This window comes from Nicotiana sylvestris, chromosome 9, assembly GCF_000393655.2.
Source record: "Nicotiana sylvestris chromosome 9, ASM39365v2, whole genome shotgun sequence".
NCBI lineage: Eukaryota > Viridiplantae > Streptophyta > Magnoliopsida > Solanales > Solanaceae > Nicotiana > Nicotiana sylvestris.
In genome coordinates this window covers 21240340-21267599 of record NC_091065.1, presented here as the reverse complement: position 1 = coordinate 21267599, position 27260 = coordinate 21240340, and the positions used below count along the sequence as shown (strand labels likewise).

General features: G+C 36.3%; 3 protein-coding genes and 1 non-coding gene across 4 annotated transcripts; 1 reads left to right on the top strand and 3 right to left on the bottom strand.

Moving 5' to 3' along the window:
• Window positions 1-4934: 4934 nt before the first annotated feature.
• Window positions 4935-5801, bottom strand: LOC138877319 (uncharacterized). The gene has a single exon (XM_070156920.1). The coding sequence runs from the start codon at window positions 5799-5801 to the stop codon at window positions 4935-4937; it is 867 nt and encodes a 288-aa protein (XP_070013021.1).
• A 1382-nt stretch (window positions 5802-7183) lies between these two features.
• LOC138878846 (small nucleolar RNA R71) lies at window positions 7184-7290 on the top strand. Its single transcript, XR_011402619.1, has one exon. It is a non-coding gene; the product is annotated as a small nucleolar RNA R71 (small nucleolar RNA).
• A 3255-nt stretch (window positions 7291-10545) lies between these two features.
• LOC104245046 (feruloyl CoA ortho-hydroxylase F6H1-3-like) lies at window positions 10546-12514 on the bottom strand. The gene is made up of 2 exons (XM_009800604.2): window positions 12000-12514; window positions 10546-11122 (listed from the first exon to the last, which is right to left on the bottom strand). Exons 1-2 carry the CDS (start codon window positions 12512-12514, stop codon window positions 10546-10548), a joined length of 1092 nt encoding a protein of 363 aa, XP_009798906.1.
• A 7194-nt stretch (window positions 12515-19708) lies between these two features.
• On the bottom strand, window positions 19709-26155 carry LOC104245047 (vesicle transport protein GOT1-like). Its single transcript, XM_009800605.2, has 7 exons — window positions 25965-26155; window positions 25685-25768; window positions 24583-24674; window positions 24384-24464; window positions 24138-24235; window positions 23977-24058; window positions 19709-19990 (listed from the first exon to the last, which is right to left on the bottom strand). The coding sequence occupies exons 2-7, from the start codon at window positions 25713-25715 to the stop codon at window positions 19952-19954; spliced, it is 423 nt and encodes a 140-aa protein (XP_009798907.1). The 5' UTR covers window positions 25716-25768; window positions 25965-26155; the 3' UTR covers window positions 19709-19951.
• Between the last annotated feature and the right edge of the window lie 1105 nt (window positions 26156-27260).

Here is a 27260-nt window from a genome sequence, read left to right as displayed (position 1 = left end):
TACAAAGTAAAGGATGAGTTGCTGATTACCTAGTGTTTGGTGCATCCAACTTCGCATCACCTCCCCAAGATTCACGGGTATATTCGCCATCAATGTGTACACCAAGAACACATACTCCCAATATACAATCGATTTATGCATCGCTGGTATTAACCTGTTACTCACCCAGTTCAACCAAGTCCTAGTCTCCCTAGTCATGCATCCCTTTCCCAAACTTCTGGTTTTGGTCCACGGCGGCTCTGTCATTGGATCACACATTAGCTGCAACATATGATGCTGGTCTGGATTCTTAATTTGCTGTAAATACCCATCCTGAGATTGGAATGGAATACGGTAATGCTTATTTATTGTAGTGGGAGAGATGCCAACCTTACATCACAGGCCCATACGATATCATCATCCTTTTTTGGATCCCAATTAGCATATAATTCTTGTACAAGTGTCACATTCTCCTCACCTTGGGTCCTTGAGAAAAACGTGTCCCGCCATTCCTTTCAATCTTTTACAAAATCGGCAAGAAATCTTTCTTGACTACCTTAAAATTCAATAGCCTCTCAAACAAAGCTGGGTTGACTTGCTTTTCTTTAAGTGTCGGCTAATGGAGCCATGACTTCTTGCTAAAAAAGTTCTTATTCCACACTGAATCATCCACTGGTTCACGAGGTTCACCATTACCCTCGGGTAAAACAACCTCTACATATCCTCATCATCGGACTGGTCCTCCTCAAACTCAGGTTCCGTATCAACTATAGCTTTGTACCGCCCTTGCACATCAACTAACTTGTGCTTCTTAGCCTTGGGAGGCCTCGAAGATCCTTCACTAATCATGAGTGGTACTTCTCTCGACCTAGAAGGTCGTGTGTGCTGCACTTCCTGTGGTATTGCTCTAGAAATTTCCTGTGCATCCCTATCGTTCCTTGTCCTTGTTCGAAGCTATGTAGCACATTTGGCTTGTGCAGTTTTATTGGAAGGCTTCTCTGAGGGTAGCTTACCCTTACCATGGTTACTTGTAGGTGTCTTGGAGGTGGTCATAGTACCTGGAAAGAGCCAAGAAATAAGATTAGTTCACTCTATGCCTATGTTGGCCGCGGATGACACATGTCTTAGAAAGAGCACAATTTAGTTCATAGGACACCCGACGACTACCCCACACTTAAAGAGATATTTGTATTGCTAATTAATGTAGGTTAGCTACTTAGAATTCACGAAACCTTAACAAAAATTTCATTCGAGCAATTCATCGAACACTTTATGTGCACAACTTTTGTTAAGCTTCATTAGTTCAATTTGCCAATAGTGTACCCTCGCAATTAGATTGAGGTGGTGGTAATTGTAGTTTTCCACCTCACTACGCATAACCACCAACGATATTTTGGAGCAAAATATGCTCCACCATTCCAAAAAAATCATTAATCCTCCTACCACCTAACCAACAACACAACTAGAGAGACAGAAAGAAACAAAGAAAACAAAAACTAACTAACCTAATGAAAACAACTACTGGAATCAGCCGAGAAAGAGAAGAAGATAGAAAAAATAGAGAGGAAGGGTGGGGGCTTACTTGACGGAGGAATTGTTGGGGAAACAACAGGGAAAGAGAAAGGTGGGAGGGGTAGGGTGGGCGCTGGTGAAAGGTGTAAAAAGAAATAGAAGAGTTAGTTAAGACAGCACAAATACAAAAGAAAAAAAATTCTCCTTTTTTTGTAATTTATTTGCATATTATTTATTAAGACAAAACAAATACAAAGAAATAGTAATAAAAAAAAGTACCTGGGGTCGCGCAAGGATCGCGCAACGCACGAACTGGAAACGCGCCCCTTTACCTGGTTTAGCTATGCCTAGTCCCGTTCCCGGTCTCGCGAAGCGATGCACACTTCGCTGCCCCTCTTCTCTTTTTCTTTCACTTTTGGTCTTGGTCTTGCGAATCGAGGCACACTTAGCTATGCTCTCTTTGCTTCGCTGCCCCCACCCCTGCATTTTTTTGTGACTAAATGACAACTAGACGAAAACAATCAAATCGGGTTGCCTCCCAACAAGCGCTTGATTTAACGTCGGCACGACGAATTTACAATATTACAATGGGTTGCCTCCCACAAAGCGACTGATTTAAGGTCGCGGCACGACTCAAGCTATCCCTAATCAAGGATCCTTCTAGTACATGGTTGAGATTAATTACCATGCCTTGATAATGTTTTAGCCTTTGTCTGTTAACTTTGAACTTGCAGGACCCATCTTCTTATGCAAATTCTACGGCTCCGGCGGGATGCATCTCTACCACACGAAATGGTCCGGACCATCTTGACTTCAACTTGCCCGAAAACAACTTTAATTTCGAATTGTATAGCAATACCATATCTCCAGGTTTAAAATTTCATCATAAGAATATTTTTGTCATGAATCATCTTCATTCTCTCCTTATGTAGCCTTGTACTCTCAAAACCATGGAAGCGGAACTCAGCAAGCTCGTGCAACTCTATGATTCTACGTGTGCTAGCTATTTCCATGTCAAGATTCAGCTGCCTTAATGCTTACAAATCTCTATGCTCCAACTCTACGGGTAAGTGATGCGCTTTTCCAAACACCAGTTTTTATGGAGACATGCCAATTGGGATTTTAACGGAGGTACGATAGGCCCAGAGTGCATCATCTAGCTTTCTTGACCAATCTGTTCTTGTAGCATTCACGGTCTTTGTCAAAGCACTCTTTATCTCTCTGTTCGACATCTCCACTTGCCCGCTTGTTTGTGGGTGATATGAGGTGGAAACCTTATGGCGAACACCATATTTTTCTAACAACTTTAAGAAAGCTCGATTGTAGATGTGAGTGTCTCCATCACTGATTATTGCCCTTGGAATGCCAAACCGGGTGAATATATTCTTTCTCCAAAAAACCAATGACTCCCTTTGCATCATTTGTAGGGATTGCCACAACTTTCACCCATTTTGACACATAGTCCACAACTACAAGTGTATACTTGTTGCAATATGAGCTTACAAAAGGACCCATGAAATCGGTTCCCCACACGTTAAGCACTTCCACTTCCTAAATTGGGTTCATGGGCATCTCATATCGGCGAGAAATATTCCTGGTCCATTGGCATTCATTACAACCCTTCACCTAGAGGTTTGCACTTTTGAACAATGTCGTCTAGTAGAAGCCCAACTCCAAAACTTTCACAGTTGTCCTTACTCCTCTGAAATGGACACCATATAGGGATGCGTGACAATCCTGCAAAATAGAAGATTGGCATGTCTCAGTGATACATCTATGGATCATGTTATCAACACAAATCCTGAACAGAAAAGTCTCACCCCAATAATACATGCAACGGTCATGAAAGAACTTTTTCTTTTGGACAGAGGAAAGGTCATATGGGATTATACCGCTTGCCAGGTAGTTTGAAATGTCTGCAAACCATGGCGCTACCTCAAGGCTCGTGGCCAACAGTTGTTCATCTGGGAAAGTCTCCATAATCTCTTTCGCCTCAACCTTCTTCTCTGCTCATTCCATCCTAGATAAATGATCAGCCACTTGGTTCTCCGTTCCCCTTTGGTCACGGATTTCCAAGTCAGATTCTTGCAGCAGTAGCACCCATCAAATTAGGTGCAACTTTGACTCCTTCTTCTTAATTAGGTACCTAAGAGCAGCATGGTCAGTATAAATAATTACCTTCGAGCCTACCATGTATGACCTGAATTTGTCAAATGTGAACACCACTGCTAACATCTCCTTCTTGGTCACTAGGTAATTTAGTTGGGCACCACTCAAGGTTCTACTTGTTTAGTAGATTGAATGCATGACTTTATCTTTTCGCTGCCCAAGAACTGCTCCCACAGCATAGTCACTTGCATCACACATCAACTCAAAAGGTTGCTTCCAGTCAGGTTCCACTATAATTGGTGTAGTCACCAACCTCTTCTTCAAATCCTCAAAAGCTACCCTGCAGTCATCTGAAAATACAAAGGGGTTATCTTATTCAAGCAATTTACATAAAGGTTAGCATTTTTTGAAAAATCTTTTATAAACCGCCTGTAGAAGCCGGCATGACCAAGGAAACTTCTTATGAATTTTACGGAAGTGGGTGGAGGTAACTTTACAATTACATTAACCTTAGCACGGTCCACCTCAATTCCCTTACTTGACACTAGGTGTCCCAAGACTATACCTTCATGTACCATGAAATGGCACTTTTCCCAGTTCAGTACTAGACTAGTCTCCAAACACCTCTTCAATTCTTTTTTCAAGTTCATTAGGCACTCATCAAATGAGTTCCCCATCACTGAGAAGTCATCCATGAAAACCTCCATTATGTCCTCTATCATATCTGCTAAGATGGCCATCATGCACCTCTGAAATGTGGCGGGTGCATTGCATAGGCCAAACGGCATTCTCCGAAAGTCATAGAGATCATACGGACAGGTAAACGACATTTTCTCTCTATCCTCCAGGGCAATACAGATCTGGTTATACCCCAAATATCCATCAAGGAAGCAAAAGTGGGACCCCCCCCCCCAATCTATCTAACATCTGATCAATGAAAGGCAGCGAGAATGGTCTTTTCGGGTGGCCTTGTTCGACCTTCTGTGATCCATATAGATTTGCCATCCTATGACTATTCTTATTGAGATCAACTCGTTGTTCTCATTTTTCACTACAGTCAATCCACCCTTCTTTGGCATACACTGAACTAGGCTGACCTAGTTGCTATCATAGATGGGGAAAATAATTCCCACATCTAACCACTTGATCACTTATTTCATCATCACTTCTTTCATGTTAGGGTTCAGCCTTCTTTGATGTTCCCTGGAAAGTTTGTGCCCATCTTCCAGTAGAATCTTATGCATACAAAATATTGGGCTGATACCCTTTATGTTTGCAATGGTCCACCCAATTGCAGTCTTACACTTCTTCAGAAGCTGCAAAAGTTGTTCTACCTATACATCTAACAAACTAGAAGAGATAATAAGAGGTAATGTCGAACTAGGTCCTAAGAAAGCATACCTGAGGTGAGACGGTAACGATTTTAGCTCCAACTGTGGTGGATCTACAATTGATGGCGTAGCTGGAGGAGTCTTTCTTTCTTCTAAGTGTAAAGGCTCGAATTCGAACTCTCTTTTCCAGTATCCTTGGACTTCAAGAGCCAAAACCCACTCCACCAACTCCTCGACATCTACCTCTTCTAAGTTCATCAAGCAGGTTACTAGAGGGTCTTTTGCATTCAGAGCCTCATCTTCCTCCTCCAAAATCACATCCACGGCTTTGATTAGAGAGCAGATAGCAAATTCACTTGGTCGCCATATAGGCTTCTGCACATTGAACATTATCTCTTCATCGTTCAGTCTCATCTTTAGATCCCCAGTTTCACAATCAATTAGAGCTCTCCCAGTGGCCAAGAATGGCCTTCCTAAAATTATGGTAATCTCCTCATCAACTCGGCAGTCCAGAATGACAAAATCTGCCAAAAACACAAACTTTTCAACCCGCACCAGTACATCATCAAGTATACCTGATGGCCTCTTCATTGTTCGGTCAGCTAGCTGCAGTAACATGGATGTGGGTCTTGCTCTTTCAATGCCTAACCTTTTATAGACAGCCAAGGCTATCAAGTTTATGCTCGCCCCCAAATCACACAATGCTTTAGCAAAAGCATAGCTGTCTATTGTGCATGGGATTGTGAAACTCCCTGGGTCAGATAACTTTTCAGCTATGGGTCTCATCACGACAGCACTGCATGTCTGAATTAGTGTAACAGTGGCCAAGTCATGAAAGTCGAACTTGCGTGACATCAAGTCCTTCATCATTTTGCATACCAAGGCATCTCCCTCAAGGCGTCAATCAATGGAATGTTCACCTGGATTTGCTTTAACCTATGAATTTCTTATACTGCTCATCCTTCTGATATTTGGCCAACCTCTGCTGGAAGGGTGTTGGCGGTCGCTTCTTTCTTGTGACTTGAGTTAGATCCTACTCGGGCACTTTTTCCACTATCTTCTCTTGCACTTCCTCAGCCTCCTTTTTAACCCATATATCCTTGTTTATCTCCTCCTGGACTGACTGGATTCTTACTTTGGTTAAAGGAAGAACCACTGATAGCATTTGTAGTTGCTTCTTTCCGATCGATATACAAGCAGTTTGGCGCTAAGCTTTCTTCGTGAAAAAGCTTCTCCTTGTCAATATAGGATTATCTTTCATTTTTCTTTTATAGTTGACTCATCTACCTCAATTGTACTGGCACAAGTATCTCAGTTGGTCGGCTTTCGCGAGCAATTTGTTGCTCTAGATCAAGATCTCTACCATTTCTCAGAATCACAACCATCAGCTACTTCGGGCCCTGCTCTTTCAGGTTAACATGTGTGTCTGCAAGTAATGTCCCTTGAGAACGATTGTTAAGGGCCATGGATATTTGCCTTAGTTAAATATCAATGCCCTTGATATCTAAGTCGTGTGATACTACCTTTTCGTGCATCTGGTGTACCTTTTCTTACATTTAGTTGACCTTTTCTTCCACTTTTCCGCTAGACCTAATGAGTTGTTGCAACATTCCTTTTATTTCAAACAACCCATCATCTTTTCGCACTATATGTTGTTGTTGAGGTTGTTGATAAGCTAGTTGCTGATTCTGCACCCTTGTTGTCGTTGATAAGGCACAGCCTGACCCTATGGTCATGCAGCTCCAGGATGATTATTATTATTATTATTATTATTATTATTATTATTATTATTATTATTATTATTATTATTATTGTACTGCTATTTTGGTGTCCTATTGTTGATTCTGATGTCCCCAAGTCTGACCGCCTTTTCTCTAGCCTCCATAGTTTCCCACATTATTCATATTCTCTTGATAGTTTTGATTGTAACTTTCACCACTCCACGAGCACACATATGGCTAATTAATGCTTGGTGTGCATAATCCTCCATTTATTATGTCAACTATGTGCACCAGCTTATGGCCTAACTCATCAATCTTTTTAGTTAGGATACTCAATTGCGTCATCATCGTAGCCATATTCTCAGCCATGGAGTTGTTTGGTTCTAAAGCTACTGAGTGAACTACAAGAATGATTGTAGAGTCTCTTGTCATCCATTTTGAGTTTTGAGCCATTTTATCAAGTAAGACCTTGCATTCCTTGAATGATTTGCTCATTCTATGTAGAACCTTTGCCCCAACATCTAATCTAGAATGCCATGATGTGGACACTTAACCATCATACCTTTGAACCTCTCCCACGTTTCTTGCAATGTATCAATTAATTTTTGCATGAAGCTCAATATCTCATCAACTTGCTTGGCAATCTTATTGAGTGGGTAGAACTTATTCAGAAACTACTTGACTAATTCCTACCAAGTGGTGATGGAGTTTATGGGGAGCGAACTAAGCCAAGTCTGAGCCTATCCCGTCATTAAGAATGGAAACAACAACAACCTTATTGCTTCCAGTGTCACATTTGGTTGCCTTTGCATGAAACATATTGACAGGAAAATTTTTAAATGATGTTGAGGATCTTCAATGTAATACCCCGAGAATAGTCAATTGTTCTGCAACAAATGTAGTATGTTGTTTGTGATTTGAAATGATTTCACTTGTATCTGAGGGACTGCAATTACGATTGCTAGATTTTCAGTGATGGGTTGTGCCCAATCATACAAGGTTGCTTCTGGCACAAGAGGTGCCACACCCTGATTGTTCGGGTCATTCCCATTGTTTCTGTTGTTTGGATTATCTATTACGTCATTCATGTCTAGTTCTATTCATTCTATTGAGTTTTGTTGTCGTTTGTCCTTCTTCTTTGCCCAATTTAATGCCTTGAAAGCTTTCTCAGGATCCGATAATGTTCAAACCATTCACCAGTTCTTGAGGAGTTTCTAGGCATGTACCTGTAACACCCAAGATTACAAACGTTAGAGTTTCAGTATAATGAATTTCAAGTCGAGAAAGCTGAATAAACTACGAATTCTAATAGTTATTTTAGCCATAATTAATAACACTATTAATTCCCCAGCAACATTACCAATATTTGATCACACACAACTATGACTCCTAAGAGGTCTAGCGGTCGTTGCAAATATAATCCGGTTTACAAGTCCGGAGTCGAATCCCACAGGAAATTAACCTACTAATCACAACCACTAGTTTCGCAAGAATTCAAGTAATCAACTTTTAGAAATATTGAATAATAAGTTGATTATTTACTAACTAAAAGCAAGGTAATTAAAAAACTATAATTTTGATACTATCAAAGTAAATGTTGTAGACAAAATTGGAAAGGTCTAGGGTTACGATTTTTCCTCTCGTCGGAATCCTCCCTGTCACGTCTCATATAAATTCGTCTAGATATTCTCTACCGATCGTGAGTATTTTAGGTGTCATAATTCTCTTTCAAGCAAATACAACAATTTACTAGACGTATTCTCCCGAACTATGCTAGCTAGCACTAGTTTAATGCTCATTAAGATCGCACCAAAATTTTGTTATTCCTAATCCCACCTTTAAACCCTCCGTATTGATCCCTCATATACGTTAGGAGTGATATTGTTCAACAACTACGTAAATATGTATCCTTTTCCAAGTAATACACAATAAATAGGCATAGTCAATTGAGGGCCCTTCAATCAACCACAATAATCATATAGTTGAACAGGCAGAAAAAAGTAAATGGCAAATTCATATTATACGTAGTGGAAAAGTCAACCTTCAAGAAGTTCTATCAAACCCTAGATGGAAATTAGCTACTCATAATTGTTTGCACAAATAAAAGATCAGAATTCATAACAGTGAAAAATTAGGCAGAAAGAGGAAAAACGTGAAGTTGAATCCTTCTCCTTGTTCCAAGCGTGTTCTTGCCTCTCCAAAGTTGTCTCTCCCTTAAAAAATGACTAACTTTCATATTTATATGGTTTAGGGCTGAGTTTGGCCAAATTAACTTCTCCTAATTCGGATTGGAAAATTTGAGTTTTTCTGCTCCGGTCCCGGTCTGACAAAGTGACCATCACGTCGCTGTCCGGGACTTTCCTGATTTCTTCCGCTTCGGTCCCAGTCTGGAAAAGTGAACCTCTTTTCGTTGTCCGAGACTTTTTTCTTCAGCTCTTTTTCACTAATTTTTCTCCTATTTGATCCTTTTCCGCACAGGTTTATCCCTACACATAAGATACACGTAATGAGCATATTTTCACTTAAAAAGCGATGTAAACCCCCGCAACTCACATACGAAATAACACACAAACACACTTAAAAAATGCACTTTTCATCCTTTATCACTAATCAACCGTCAGAGGACTGCAGAGGGACTTATAATAATTCCTGCCAAAAGAGTATTTCTACCAACTTCCCGATGACACAAAAGTAATGTCACTAGAAAGCAAGGGGACTATTTGTATAGTGTAAAATATATTATGACACGTGGTCGTCTAAAGGAAAGACACGTGGAATACAAGACAGGGATGGCCGAAGACCGAACACAACTATTCTGCTTATCACCGGAATGGATAATGCTCATAAAAATATATTAAATGTTTTGCACAAGGTAGCATTTAATAAAAAATATTCTGCCGCATTAAGGATGACGACCTGTTACAGAGAATTTGGCATTTATGTTTGACGTTATATCTTCATCAATGACCCTCATAATTGACATTAAAAGGGGGCATGATCTTAGGACCTCCTTCCCTAGACACGGCTATAAATAATGAGCCAATTATCATTGTATAGGACACAAATTTTCTGGCTAACTTACACTACATTCTATACAAAGTTTAATATCATTTTACCTTCTTATTTTTTATTCCATCATTGCTATGTACGAAAATTTTGATCCCGGAATTATTATTTCTACTATTTCATCTACATTCTGAGGCTAAGTATTGTACAATTCTTCAGTTATGTTATTATTTCGGGATCAAATTAATTCACTTGTCTAAAAACCACGTATAAATTTAACTATATTGCTTTACGGGTAAACACTTAATTTACCACTTGATCATACGAAATAAATGGAGTTACGCTGGTGAGTTAGTTTTTCCCGTCCGAATTAGCCTTCTTTTTTATGGCAAACCAAACTCTACGGACTATATATAATTATTTGCCAGAGAGAGGAATTATTAAAAAATCAATGCAAGCATTTTTAATTGGATCAATATTTATTAGATTGAAAATAACAAGTATGAAGTATAAAAAATATTGCATCAGAAAGTTATATTTCCGGCAATTGTGATTTTGTGGTGCTATTTGTACATCATGCCCCTTTACAATTTTAAAATTAAGAAAATGACATTTTTAGATCTCTTATGTAGAAAAGACAGTTCTCTTACGTGTAAAAGTAAATTTTTCATGTGTAAAAAAAAGAGGTAGTGTCATAAAACTAAAAACAAGTTTGTAAAAAAGAAGTTATAGTTATATGACCATGTGTGAAATTTACCCTTTCAAAGTACGACAAATCGTGAAAATGTTATCAATATTACATGCCTGAAATTTTCTTTCCATTATTTTTCTTCCTTCAGCTTGTGGGAATGTTAAATAAAAAAGGTTGTTACACTTGACAAAGTATGTCATATCTTTGCAAAATCAACAGTGTCCTTTCCATCATGAGCTTTCCTGAAAAAATGCTTGACATAATCCGAGTAAAGAACTTGCTTATACACTGGTTTTTCACCATTTTCCAACACTTCTTGTAAAGGACCAATAACATCATTTGGCTTAGGGTTCACAAAAATTGGCACTGAAACTCTGTTATTGCTACCATTAGCAATAACACGATGCTCGATACTCTTGTATCGACCATTGCTCAGAATTTGAAGCGCATCGCCAACGTTAATCACAAGCGCTCCATTAATCGGAGGGACAGGAAGCCAAGTACTGTCATTGTCTAGTTTTCGCACGTAAAGTCCTCCGATATTGTCCTGAAGCAAGATGGTTAATGTTGAGACATCAGAGTGACGCCCTACCCCGACTGTAAGTTCAGGATTCGGGCATTTGGGATAGTAGTTAAGGTTGATCCTCTTTGAACCCATTAGAAGTGATTCTTTAGCTTCATCAACCTCTTTCACATTTAGTCCTTTCATTAGTGCTTCCATCAATCTTTTGATCACAAGATTGGCCTTTTTCATGAATTGAAGTGCTTCATCCCTAAGATCAAACAACAATTAGATAGGTTTTCTTTTGAATACAACACAACACAACTCAGTAAAATCTCATTCGTGGGATCTGGGGAGGTTTGGGGAGGTTAGAGTGTACGCAGACTTTACACCTACCCCGGAAGGATAAAGAGGTTGTTTGTGGGAGACCCTCGACTCAACAAAAAAGACAATAATATCAAAAAAGAACAAAAGAATATAACTGTAACAACAAAAGAACCAGAAAAATAATAACAGTGTCGTAGGAGACATCGAATAAGTGAAAAGGCAATAACACCATACTATGCAAAACAAAAAAAATAGTGTAAACATAACATAAACCGCTAGCGGTCCCAGACAAAACTCTATCAAACTCTATCTTTTAAATATGTTTCTTTACAAGTTATTTTTACATTGGGTCACTAAATTTTACCCACTGTAACATTAAAGTCGCTAAACAAATATTTATCGTATTAAATAACTGAACTTTATCCACTATAACAGTCTGAGTCACTAACTTTATAGTTGGTAAACTTCGATTAATCCTATGTGACAAAACTTAGTCTTGTGACTTTACTATTATAATGGATTAAGTTAATTTACTTTAATATGACAAAAGATAATTTTTATTAGGGATCTTTATATAAATAGCCGGTTGGATTCATTGTTTATTTTTCCTAGCTGGTATATATAGATTATATACTGATTATACACGATTACACACATATGATACATGGCTTATAATATTATATATTTGCTGTCTATTTTTAGTTTAAACGGTTAGGTGAGCGGCTATTTAGGTTAATTTAAAGTTGGATGATTGTATATGAAATTAACCTGCTTTTAAACTAGAAGTGGAGAAAAACATGAAAATTAAAAGAAAATTGAACCTGCAAGCAGGAGGCCAAAAATCAGCAGCTTCTTCATCAGAAACATAGAAAAGGCTAAGGTAATCTTTCCACTCTAAAGCCTGTTCAGCTTGAGGAGTAAAGCTTGTCCCAAAACGAACATTATTCGTAGAAGAATACTCTTTTGAGTACTTTATCTTTTCTTCAGCAGGCAAAGCAAAGAACCTATGTGTAGCATCCTTAACATTCTCAAATACTTGAATTGGAATTCCATGATTGACAATCTGAAAAAAACCCCATTTCTCGGCTGCATTACATATCGAATTCGCCACATTTGGATCGTTCCAATTTGACATATCAATGACGGGTATAGATAGTTCTTCAGCCAACTTAACATTGCTCGTGTAAATTCGTTCTTCGAGTGGTTGAATATATTGCTTAGGTAGTGTCTCAATTCCCATATCTGCAAGACCTTTCACTCCATGGCCTTCATTTACAACAAAATTCTTGACATTCCATGTGTTGGAACTAAAGATTGTTGACAATGATGGAGCCATAGCTTTTGATTATTATAACTTTAGTTATTGAGCTTATAATTTGTAAGGAGTAGAAGAATTGATGTATAATTTCAAGTGGTATTGAAGGCTATATATATGAGTTTTCAAGATTGCATTCTATTGTAAGCCTACTTTGGTTGCAATTCTCATGCTTTCCTTTTCATGATAATACTCAAGTTGCATTGATTATTCAATTGCAAATACTTGGCCTTGTACCGGTGCCAAAGTAATTTGCCTTTGAGTTTAAGTTCAATGCACTGACGGCGTAAAAACGATATAAGATAATACATATAAGTATATGCATCAATGGTAAGTTGAATTTGATTTTTTTTTTAAAAGTCAATAAATTGCTATAATATGTTAAATTATACTATCGAAAAAATATTACTGCCAATAATAAGACTTATATTCTTTGCCTATGAAATCATAGGCCATGAGTTATAGTTTTTGATATTTATATTTTGCTTCTACAGGATAGAAGTTGCTGACATTATGAAGTTTATATTATTAGCAAAACAAAAGGAGGAGCAGAGCCTTGGCATGTTTTACTCTAAGTTTCAGTACTCGGGGTTGGTAGAAAGGAGTTGTTGAAAATGCAGTATGTTTAATGACTAAAACTCTCAATGACTGATCCTACTATATGATAACTTCCTCAAATATATTGTTCATGGTTAGGGCCACTATAGGTGACACTTGCCATTTTATGGAGCTTTCTTTTATTTTAATTTATTTTTATTATTATTATTTTATTTGCATTTGCCTTTGAAAGAATTGGGGCCGTGAAAGTCGCATTGTAACACTAAGCTCTAGGTAACGGGAATTTGGCACTGGCTATTCAGAATAGTAACTGGTAATACAAAATAGAATAAATTATAGAATAATGCACTACATAAGTTGATCTTGCAATATTTTAGTCCAGTTATAAGTTTGTAAATGTGCAGTCAAATATCAATAAGATCTTTTCTTCACATTTCCTCTAATTATAACAATCTCATTTATTCCTACCTACCCCTATTGTAGCTCTCTCCTCATTTTTCACCCATAAATATTTAATTTAATTAATGAAAAAGAATCATATGCAAACAAATCTGAAAAGAAAAATTAGTTCCCCATTCAGTCAACATTCATTCGTGTCTTCTTCCATAACCAATACTTCTCTGTTTTTTTTTTAAAAAAAAAATTGTATATCTTCAGGTTTATACATACCTATCACAACTGCAAAACGCAAAAACAGACGCAAGGATCCTAAAACCTCATCTAATTTAATGCTAATCTTGTTAAATTTCGATTATGATTTTGTGAGAAATTTGGAGTGGGTATTGTTTGAACTTATTAGAAATAGTCTAAGTAGGTTGTATACAAAGTTTGAAGTTATTTGCTAGAGATTTGGACTAGTTTTATACAAGAATTGCAAGTGAAAATCGTACAAAAATTTCGTCAGCGATGCTTATACACTTTTATACGAAGAGGTACAGTATGTATATAGTTGTATAAAAGTGTATAAAGATGTATAATCACAGAGTGAAAATATTCTTGATACACTATGTATATAGGTGTATAAAAATGCGAGAAATTCACCAAATACCTGTAAATAATGTATCAACCTTGGATATAATAGTGTATAAGTTGTGTTTATACACTGTTATATACTATTTATACATTATTATACAAATGAATCCTATCAATGGAGCTTCACGTATTCTTTTTCTTCCTTGGGCATCCTCTGAAATTTAACTCAAATATAGCCTAAAGCTACTCCAAATCACTTGAAATTTAAGTTTTGAACTCATCTTAATGATTCCAATCAATTGAGACAACATCCATTCCAAACAACTAACAAATCGAAAAACTCAATTTCTGAAATCGAATCTTCGAACCACTTGTAATGGTGACTTTTATTTTTTAAATCCTTAGTTAATCATTGAAATCCGGAAAAGAATTGAAGGAGAATAACAATAGTAGAGAAATTTTGTGGTGCAAAGGCTGACATGGAAAGGAGAAGAAGAACGAAGAAAAAAGGGGAACGAAGAAATAAGGGGTGGGCTAACTGGTGAAAATTAATTTTCAGATTATGTACAACCTGGGCTATACTAGGTAAGGGCTTCAAACATGGGCCATTTTCTGATGGGTTGTTAGGCCAAGTGACAAGGGATGTAATTCTCCCTAAAAATATAGAAATTTTTACCTCCTATAGCAAAGGTTATCACCTTATTTATTTTAAATAAATACCATTTAAAAAAAAATATATTCTGTAGATACCTTTTAAGGTTTATAGCAAAATATTTAATTTTGGTTACCTCCTAGCCCTAAGACACTAAGTACGCTAATCAGTTACACTATTTTCTTTCTCTCTCTACTTTGATACATCACATTCTCTTCCCCCGTCCCATTAAAATTTCTGCTCTCCTCCTCCTTCTAATGCACAGCGACAACAAACCCTAACCCACACAAAACAAGCGCAAATTATCATTCTTTTTCGCTAAGTATTTAGAGATCATTATAACAGAGATATCGAGCAACACAGGTCAGAGCTAAAAGGAAAGGATGGTAATTACAAATTGAATCTGCAAAAAAAGATAACAGTGACCGGGACAAACGAGCTCGCCTCACCATGATGGAAGGGATGAAGAAGATCGGAGCCAAAGATCACGTATTTTATGGTTGCCTGATTTAGGACTTTATCTCTAAGACTTGTGGAGGTACATAGATTTGAAGCAGTCACTTCCTCCAGGTTTGAGCGTGCAAGATCTTTGAAGATGGAAGGACTATTTGGCTACAAGGCGGAAATTAGGGTTTGTTGTTGAGCAAAGATGACGGAGTTTGGGGCTGAGCAACTTGATTTTCTGTTAATATATTTCAATGTATTTGCAACGTATCACGTGTATTTTCATGTATTTTATTGTATTTATTATCTTTTTATTCATTGTAATTCAATGTATCTCGCTGTATTCCGTGTATTTCATTGTATTCACTGTCTTTTTTTCATTGTATTTCAATGTATCCCGTTGTATTCTATGTATTCATATATTTTTTCAATTAATATAATTTATGTATTCAGATGTATTATATAATTTCTCTGGAGATTGCTATGTTTTGGGGGGGTTTTCCAGTTGAGAATCTTTTTTATAACCGAAAATATAAATTTTATGTGTTATAATTGAGTTTGTTGAGTTATATTAGTAGTCTATTATGTTAATTGATACATTTTCCATTTAAAAACAGTGTAATCCCCTTGTTTCATGTCATAAATACAGTCGAATACAGCAAAATACAATAATTTGTCCAGCTGTAATCCCATGTTTTATGCCATGAATACAGGCGAATACACTCGAATACAACAACTGATTAGCTGGACTTCCCTGATTCACGCCTATTTTTGCTACTGTATTCATGAATACAATAGCTTAAATACATCAAATACATCATATAACCACAAAAAAAGTATCTATAACCCGTTATATAGCAGCAACAACAACAACAACAACAACCCAGTATAATCCCACAAGTGGGGTCTGGGGAGGGTAATATGTACGCAGACCTTACCCCTACCCCGAAGGGTAGAGAGGCTGTTTCCAGGAGACCCTCGGCTCAAAAAAGCAATAGGAGATGATATATTAGTACCATAAAAATGCGTAATAAAAATAACAACAATATATAAGAGATACGAAATATGAAATACAGGATACGAAATACGAAATACGAAATAGATGGCTGGTATAGTACAACTAGAAGGTAAAGCCCTGCATCAATAGACGACCACTGACATTCCTAGTCTAACTCCTAACTAGATAGTCTCTCTCACTTGTGCTGTAGAAATATTCACACTCTCCCCTAACCTACAACCTTAATGCTCGACCTCCATAATTCCCTATCAAGGGTCATGTCCTCAGTAATCCTAAGTCGCGCCATGTCCTGTCTGATCACCTCTCCCCAATACTTCTTAGGTCTCCCTCTACCTCTCCGCGTGCCCACTACAGCCAGTCGCTCACACCTCCTCACCGGTGCATCAGTGCTCCTCCTCTGAATGTGCCCAAACCATCTGAGTCTTACTTCCCGCATCTTGTCCTCCATGGGGGCCACACCCACCTTCTCTCGAATATCTGCATTCCTAATCTTATCCATCCTTGTATGCCCGCACATCCACCTCAACATCCTCATCTCTGCTACTTTCATCTTCTGGGTGTGTGAGTTCTTTACCGGCCAACATTCAGTTCCATACAACATGGCAGGCCTAACCACTGCTCTATAAAACTTACCTTTTAGTAACGGTGGCACTTTCTTGTCACACAAGACTCCCGACGCTAACCTCCACTTCATCCAACCCACCCCTATACGGTGTGTGACATCCTCGTCAATCTCCCCGATCCCCTGAATAACCGATCCGAGGTACTTGAAACTACCTTTCTTGGTATATAGCAAATGGTATCTATAGATGGCTAATTACTACTAAAAGATAGTGCTTTATGAAAATTTCTATATATATATATATAAGAATTTATTCATTTATTGTACTTAACACGGTCCAGCCTGATTTGACATTTTTAGTAAAAACTTTGGCAGAATGTAACAAAGTGCAAAAGGCGGGAGAAATGCACGGTTAGCCACTAATAACACATGTATTTACTTTTAAGCAACTGTTTAAAATGTCTTTAGTCTTTAGCCACTGCTTTAATAAACTTTAATTGCCCGGACGAAAATACTCTTCTACTCATGTCCTTAATTTTTGAACTTAACTTCAGGACTTCGGGACTACATGTCCTTAACTTTTGAACTTGGAACTCTAAGTTCAGGACTACAAGTCCTTAACTTTTGAACTTAACTTCATGACTACATGTCCTTAACTTTTGAACTTAACTTCAGGACTACATGTCCTTAACTTTTGAACTTGTAACTGTAAGTTCAGGATCAAGTGTCCTTAACTTTTGGGCTTCTTAGCCTAAGTTTAGGACCTATTGTCCTTAACTTTTGAGCTTGTTAGTCTAAGTTCAGGACCTCAGGACCTATTGTCCTTAATTTTTGAACTTGTAACTGTAAGTTCAGGACCTATTGTCCTTAACTTTTGAGCTTGTTAGTCTAAGTTCAGGACCAATTGTCATTAACTTTTGAACTTGTAACTCTAAGTACTTTTGAGCTTGTTAGTCTAAGTTCAGGACCAAGTGTCATTAACTTTTGAACTTGTAACTCTAAGTTCAGGACCAAGTGTCCTTAACTTTTGAACTTGGAACTTGAAGTTAAGGACCAAATGTCCTTAACTTTTGAACTTGAAACTGTAAGTTCAGGATCCATAACTGTATGTTCAAGTCCTTTCTCTACGTGTACGTACTAAGTGGGAAGTCTTTTAAGAACTTTATTATGGGTTGGTCCCTCCTCTACAAGTGTAACTGCAACTTCTATCAATAAAATAATTATCCAGCTAATGAACTCCTGCTGTATATATGCACCACAACTTTGAATTACCATTGTCCCACAAATTTATCTAATTAATTTTCTTTTTAATTGATTAGTATTTAATTACTGAACATCTTACTTTTCATGATTATGTAAATTATTATGTCAGCATCTTTCAAAGGTTTCAAAAACGTTGAGTCTACGGCAGTCCCACCGAAAAATTCTTCCGTCTCATAACAGTTCTTCTCCCTAACACATGAAAGAGATAGAATAAAGGGTAACATAATCTTTTCATATTAATTTTAATAGACTAGTGGCTACAATTGCTAAGCATTAAAAATGCTGGATAAAAAGTAAATACCACTTTAAAAAGTGGCTACCCTACACAATTTTTACGCAAAAAGCTGCTTATTCCTCACACTTCTTCCCCACCATCTCCTGCCCCATCCTCTCTTCTCCTCTTCTTCGTTGATAAATCTATTAGTTCCCAGTTACAAGCTACTCCCTCCTTTCAATTTAGATGAAACACTTTATTTATTAGTCAGATCCCAAAAAAATGACATATTTCTATAATTGGAAATAATTTAACTTTAAACTTTTCATTTTATTCATTTTACCATTAATAGGAAGCTTTTATAACCACACAAATGTTTTGGCCCCATAAAGCTTTAATCCCTTAAGGTTTTAAGACCATAAGTTTCAAAAGTCTCTCCTTTTTCTCTTAAACTCCGTGTCGAGTCAAAATGCCTCATCTAATTTGACACGGAGGGAGTAATATAATTTTAATTGTTATACTTCACTCTAACTCAGGCTAGTAGTGTTATTATTAATAGACATTGAGAAAACGGACGACGTTTCAGATCTCAAAGTTGGACTTGGAGGGCAACTCGTATGAGTCACATTTCAGTGGGTTTCTTCTATATTTTGTTTTAAAAAAATTGACAACAGCTAGAAGTGTGAAATCACCCTACGAATATGCATCGCGTCCGATTAACGGGTCTATCTTCAATCAACTCATCTAATAGATTTTGTTCGAGATATAAAACTTGTGTAACTTGTCGAAGCATGTTAAACTGGGACATATTAGTTGAGCGTCAACATAAGCTCACCCACAATCCTTCTTAAAGACTGTATCATCATGTGCCACTGTATCGCTCCGATTTTATCAAATGTCTCCAAAGTAATATTCCCTCCACATCAATTTATGTGTCTTAGTTTGATAGTACACGAAATTTAAGAAAGTAAAGAAGATTTTTAATCTTGTACTCTTAAACTAAATATACGTGTAGTGCCAAAAGGCTGTTGAATCTTCTTGTTTTAAATATGCCATGTGAAAAACTAGAGTTAGAGAGTTACTAAATATAGAAAGAGGTATTGTTTTTTAATGAGGCTCAAATGAAAAGTTAGATACATGAATTGAAACAGGAGTATGTGTTAATCCTGGGAAAAAAGATAATCAACGTACGTGGGTGTATACCATATGTTCTTTTCCTTTATCGAATTATAACGATATTGCTAGTTAGATAAATAGATCAATTGGGTAACACTATGACCGACTAAAAAACATCTATTTGACCAACCTACTGGTGCAACACAAGAAAAACAAGCTCAAAAAAATTAACCAAAACAGAACAGGTAGTAGTTACATGGAAAAAGGTTAAAAAGAGAGAAGGGGAAAGGAGAGAGGAAAAGGATCGTTCATTGGTCATTAACTCATTGTTATAATCAGACGCACGGAACACCATAAATCTGGATTGCATATTGCAACTTCTAAGAGTAGGTCAAATGGGCAGTGCATCAACAGAGTAGTAAATCAATAAATTGAGAAGATAAAATCGGAATTATGTTACTTGCAAAATCAATAAAAAATTATGTTACTTGCTCTAGAACTCACCAGGAGCCAACAAGGCTCATAATCATAAACTGCAAACAAACTATACTGTCAACACCCTTCTAGACAACTAGACGTAAAACTTGAGAACACAGTACTTTACAAACGTACGAGTGGGGTTACTCAATGTCGCTTAATTTTGCACCATTGAACTGAGATTATACAGGGACACGTTTCCCACGATAGCGGTCAAAGAACTGCAGAGAAGAATAAACAATCTCAGGTAAAAGAAACTGAACACGAATTGTAATATGCAATTTTCAACAGATGCACAAGGATTAGAAAATCAGAAGTTACTTAACAAGGTTGACAACCCCATAGCAGTCTATGACCTTATATAACATCTCACACCTTCACCCAACTTCATATCAGTATCTAATAACTAGGCATAAATGTTTAATTTATTTTATTAAAATAGAAATGTCTCAGATAAGATGATAGTGATCAATGAAGAGTGGAACACCCATAATTTCCATTTCCGGGAAAAACAAAGAACTCAGGGAGAGCCTTGGCAAACTTTCAAGTATGTGTAAATAGTTACTCCTAACTCGTAAAACAGCTTGTGTGCTCATGTCGGAATAAGGTTAGAGAAGGAATCAAGTCATAAGACAAGACCAAGAAGAAGTCGCCCAGTATGGATCTTTTCCGGATCTCACTAAATCAGGTCATATCAATTGCCTATTTATGTTGATTCATAGGACACTGCCTGAATAAATTGAGTGAAATTATTTTAGACCCTGTTGCTTAATATTTGGTCTGGTCTATCTCAATTGTGGAAAATAACATCTCAAGTTTGTAGCATGGGAAGTCCAATGACTTGCTTGTAAAACATGTGCAGGAAATGGTTTGGGCGCAGAACAAATTTTAAGACCAACTAGTAGAAAGAAATGTGGTTTCTCTTAAATCATTAATCCACCACAACACCACCTGAACTTTAACATAATTTTGGAAATTTTGAACTTCTCCCTATCCAAACCCATAAATATTGGCTCACTACCTGGTAAAACTTATGGAACCTATAATATTAATTTATTAATTATATTAAACATGCTATGACAATTCAAATTGGCAAAATGCTTCAAAAACCAATAACTTGAGACCTACCTAGTGTTGTACAATGTTTTTAAAATACCATATGATTAATTCAATATATTAATTTCCTTGCCTATCAAAAAAGTTCATTATATTTACAAAAGGTAATGAGGTTTTCAATTTCATGGGGCTTTTTTAAGTTGTTGTAATATTGAAATGAATTAGCCTTAGCAAAATAAAAGAACTAGTTAGCTAAGTGATAATAGCTTAATATGAAACCATGGGTAAAATGTTTATAAGTGTATAGTACATAATAGATAGATTATCAGGTTGACCTAATATTTTAACCCTTTGACACCATATCAATACACTTATTATGTTTTGGGCACAGGCCCCTGTCCTATCTTACCCTACTTATAGATTGGGCTTATAGCCACTTCTTATATTTTCCAACCTTTCTTAACAGGTTATAAGATAAGTAAAATTACATAGAATATATATATATAGCAAGTTTATCACTCAAAATATTAAGTGTGAAGTGGATGGTGTTTAAATACAGAAAATAAAGGTATAGGTTTCAGTCTTCCAAGGAAATGACATGGATAACAAAATTAAGATGGTCGAAATAGAGGAGTGTCACAGGAATACTAATTGATAAGAAGATGCCTGAAAAAGTTAAAAAGGAAGTCTATGGAATGGAGTCAATGGACATGAGACCAACAACGTTATATGGACGTGAATGCTGGTCCTAAATATCTCCAAATGTGTGCCATAAAAATGAGACGGTTAAGAAAGGTGTCCAGTGAACATGATTAAACAAAATTAGAAATTATTACGTTTAACAAAGAGATCAAGTAGCACACATAAATGACACAATGAGAGAACAATCAAAAAATATGACACAATGGGAGAAAATTGCTCTGGTTTGACTAGGGCTGTCAAATTTGGCCCAAGGTTGGGCTGGTTATTGACTATCTCACTTATTGAACTTAGTCCATCTTGACCCAACCCATCTCAACCCATTTAAAGTTGGGCTAATTTTTAGTCCAAATTGATCTATGAGTAACTTTGCCAATTTATAAGAAAAAAAAAGTCTTATTTAGTAATTATACAATTTATAAGAAAACAATACATATTAATTAAATCTTAATAAGAATTGGGCGGGTTAGGTTATAACCCAAATTTTAGCCCATCTTAGCCAAGTAACTTTTGGGCAAGTCATATGACTCAGCCCATTTTAACCCGCCCGAGGTTAGTCATGATACTTACGGAGTATACGGGATTGGTTGTACTTATACTACACTCTGCACTTAATTGTGCAAATCCAGGTGTGGGACCTTGTGTTGGATTACTGTGGGAGACGAGGTCGAGTTGCATCATGTTCGCAAATCTTGGCGTCTCTTTCCATTACTATTACTACTATTATTGTTCAGACAATACTTGTATAATATCAGACTTGTAATCCTATTGTAGAGCTCATGACTCTATATTACCAATTCTAGGAGATTTCTTGTATCACAAGAGTCTTTATTTATGATATTTGGCTTTTAGATTTGTATTGTTTCCTAATTTTTATCTTGAATTGTTATTGTTATGCGTGGCTTGCCTAGCAAGTGAGTTAGGCGCCATCACGACCGGATGGTGGTTTTGGGTCCTGACAACTACAGTGCAAGATTAGAAATGACAGTGCAATGAAGATATTGGGTGTGAGCAAGTCAATTTTACGAGTGGTGGTCAATAAATATTGAAGTAATTTGCTAAATATTGGGTGGAAAGCCGAGAAAATTCACTGCATTATTCGTCTAATTTCTTTCTTTTAATACATAGAATATCATGATATAACAAAAGTTAGTAGGGTTGAGAGTAGTTGCTGACTTTTCAGTTTATAAATTCAATGATGATCTACTACAGCAGTAATCAACACCAAAAACAAAAAATTGGGGTAGCAGGTGCCTTGCCCTACAACTCACAACATAAAGATATTAAGACCAATAACCCCCAAAGCCCCATTCAAACAATCATAAAAACCAGTGTTTTGGATAGCGTGCAGCGACAAATAGCGACGAGGGCCCGCTTCACTGAGGCGAGAGGCGCGCAGCGAAGCGCTCGCCTTTTTTATGTGAAGCGACAATTTATACAAAAACATAAAATATTATATACATATAACTAAAAACTCAATATCAAGTCAATGCAATTAATTCTACTATATAAAGAAGACAAAAAAATAGAGCAAAAAAAAAATGATTCTGCCTTTGGAAACACTGTCTCTGGAAAAAAACAGCAAAGAAAAAAAGACAAAAAAAAACAGAGCAAAACAAAAAATTGATTCTGCCTTTGGAAACAGCAAAGAAAAAAGAACAAAAATGAAATTTTTGCCTCTAGAAAAACAGCAACTAAAGAAGAAGACAACACAGAGCAAAAAAAAAGATAAGAGAAAAAGAAAAGTCTCAGTTTTTGCTCGACAAAAACAGCACAAATACAGACCCTATTTGGCTCTGTTTCTATCGACAAAAAACAGAAGAAACAAAATAGAAAGAAGAAGAGAAGAAAGAAGAAAGAAGAAGAAGAAAAAGAAGAAGACGCAGCATACCTCTGTTTTTTCGCTATTGAAGCTTGAAGAAGATGAAGCCAGATGACGAAGAAGAAGACTGAAGAAGACCGTTGGTTTGTTCGCAGGTGAAAAGCCCTAATCGCTGAAGTTTTTTTGTTCGTGGGTGAAAAGATCGAAGCCCTAATTCCCGACTTAAGTCTTCTCCCTTTCTCTTTTTTTTTTAAAAAAATAGCGACGCTACAGTCGCTACTCGCGACATTGTCGCCTCACGCAACACACCCTAAAGCGAGCGCTATTTGGAATCGCAACGCAACAGATGCTCTGAAGCGACACACCCTCGCCTCGCCTCGCCTCACGCTATTAGCGCTGAGGCGAGTGCTATTTATAACACTGATACAAACAAAGAGAAATAAAAGCCAAACGAGACCAAACCAAAGCAAAAAAAAGGGATAAAAGTTTGCTAGCCCAAGCGCCACCTTAGACTTTAGACAAAACTGTTTATTGAGGGGAAACTAGTTAACAAATTCCTTGACGCACACCCCAAATAGACAAAAAGATAATAATGCAATGAGATATATATGATTTTAAAAGCAAACATACCGATCTGACAAACGGCTGCTGGAAGATCCAACCTAGAATAGGTATCTTTTGCAGGAATACTGACAGTGTTGGCCAGAAACCACTGCATACAACAATTCATCAGCAACCAAAGGAATAAAAAAAGAAATTACAACATTCAAAGAAACATGAACTCAATATACCTGAAGAGTACAATGAATCCATAAGCTTCAAGAATCATTCCCAATATAGGCCAACCAATGACAACAAAGAAAAAGCCAGCACCAAATGAAGCTGTTCCCTAAGGAACAAGGAAACGATATAAAGTATAAAAAAGATTAAGTAATAGAAACACAAAAGATATATCACCAAAATATCTATTTCAAGAGAGAATAAGAGGAAGGAGGGGGTGAGAAGCAGAAAGAGAAAAACACATAAAAAAAGTAAACCTTATAGTTGCTCCGTTTCATAAAAAATTGCAACGATGACTTGAGACCAATGGTTAGTGCCACCCCTGAGAAGAAGAGGATCTGATTCAGTAAAATAACAGTGCGTCAACTGGGAGGCATAAGCAGAAAGCAAAGAAAAGTTGATGAACTAAAAGGAACATTTAAGAGAGAGTGATCGTGGCAGCATAATTGTACTTACATTTCCCATGGCAATTAGTCCCTTATCGAAGAAGAAAATGATCCCCAAGAATGAGAAAAACACCCCGAATCCCGTCAATCCTAGCCCAATCTCTGCTTCAACAAGCATCCCAGGTTTAGTAGATATAACAATTTAATAGAAAAACAATATGCTTCCATCTTTGCGTTACCATCTTTCAATCTCTAGAAATGCACCAAGTAGCAGAAACATCATACACCCTCTATCCCAATTTATAACACTTTTTTTCTTATTGGGATGTCCACAAGTGTAACACTATTCTACAAATATTGATTTATGCAACTCTCACAAGTTCCTAGATTCAAAAATTATTTAACAAATCAATTTTTATGTTTTGATGTGATGTTTAATCTTTTCTTTCATTTCTAATTATAAATCATACAAGTTCAAAAAATATCTTAAACTTCGACTTTAGTCAAATACGGAGGGAGTGTTTGCTAAAAGATACACGAAAATTGCTAACGTCGCACTTACATAAATAGGAACTCTACAGAATTATTCATTCTAATTAAGGAATATTTTCCACCTAAAAGCGTAGGAAGCCGGTGCCACGAAAAATAAAATGTAACTACTACATCAAATTATACCGTTTAAATCTTTACGCTCCCACGAGCTAAGACAAATATGATCATGATTTCCTGTATTATACAAAACTAAACCGGATACAACATATCATAATCTACATCAGCTTATTAGCTACAGGTTCAACACAATCCAGAATTTTCAACACAAAACATGAATATATATGTGAAAAAGCCACTAAACTTCAACAACTATTATGTTGTGAACCCATAATTCCAAAAATAAGTTCAGTGCAAAGAACTTTAAATGCTGAAATCATCAAGTTTAAATTCCGGATCCGCCTCTGATCTCTGTTACCATTTCAAATGGAGGCTAGACCACAACATCAAATTGGCCATAGTTCCACGAGGAGATACCATTTTAAATTACAAAAAACATCAAAACTCATTAACACAGGTTCTCGCATTCCACATTTCGATGTTGGTCAGTAATACTAATCCTCAAATATTATGAAATGGGAACAAAGTCAATTTGATTCACAAGCCACAACTGATTGACTTACTTTTCCGATCATTCATTTCGAACGAAACCATCTTGACCTAATCCAGACAAATCTAAATCAATTTTCACACCTGCAACACCGAATCTATCAAAAAATATAGTTAATAAATCAATTATTACGAATCCAAGCGAAAAAAAACTTAAACTCCAAAATTTCATGTCAGAACAGTCCGTTAGGGTTTCAAAACGGACACTTCAATAAAGATCCGAAACTCGAAAACGTTCAACACTACGAAGAAACGAACGGCATAATTGAATCTAGAGAGAGAAAGAGGGAGAACCTGTGAAATGGAGAGATAAGAGGTACAATTGAAGAGGATGCGCTCAGAATCGGAGGATGCGAAATGAGAATTTGGGCGGGTTATGCGGGTAGAAAATGGTTTGATTTGGGAGTCGTCTTCGATAGGAAGCAAGAGAATGCTATAAACGTGATGACATGTATCAACTGAAAATTCTGAATCTGAATATCCCAATTCCCAAATTAGGAAGCTATAACCCGTTTTTCGAAAAGGTATTATTATGCGCAGTTGACCAAAATTATCTAGATTAAAGAATAGTCGGGTGTTGGTAAGTTTATAAGATGATCAAAATCAAATTATAATTCAGTTACAAAAATATTCATAAGTCAAAATTAACAAAAGATGTAAGTTGATCGCCTTTGATATATGACTTTTCCGTTTATAAGCACGTTTTATTTTATTAGATTTACTAATATATTTTTTGTAATTCATCAAATACTCTTCTCAAAATAAAAATTTTAATTTTCTTTTCATTTCATTTTTGCAACTTCTACGCGACTCACGTAAAAATCTCTTAGGGGTCGTTTGGTAGGGTGCATAAGAATAATGCTGAATATGATGTATTAGTAATGCTGGTATTAGTTATGATTGCATTAGTTATGCTGATATTAGTTATGCTGACATATTTCTTATCCATTATTTGGTTTGAGGTATTAAAGCATTGTGCAATTTCTAAAAGAATTGTTTGTTTACAAAAATGCCCTCAAAACAAGTCCATCACTTTAACTTTCTAAATGAAACATATATTGAGAAATATTTTTATCGCAAAAAGTTTTAAAAAAATTATTTAATTTGTCTACCTATATTGTAAAATAGAACTAAATATTTATTTATAAAAAATAAAATATGCTAAGTATTTATTTATTTACTAGGACTATAATTTTATTTCTCACTATTTGGATTATTTTAAACTTCCATCAATATAATAACTAGCATATTTTAATCAAGCATAAATGTTGAAGGACAATTTTGACTTTAACTAAGCTAATGCATGCATTAAAACCCATTGCATTGCTAATACCATTGTTTTCTATGCATTAGTTATGCATATGATAATATAACTAATGCTTGCATAACTAATGCATAGGTTCAAAATGTCTACCAAACAATATATTATTAATACACAAAGCTAATGCATGCATTATTTTATCTAATGAATCCTACCAAACGACCCCTTAAAGTAAATGGGTATTTTGTACCAAAACTTTTTAAAAATATTTTCGTAAATTATTCAAAATGCTTATTTTATTCATATAAATTGGTTATTATTTTATTTAT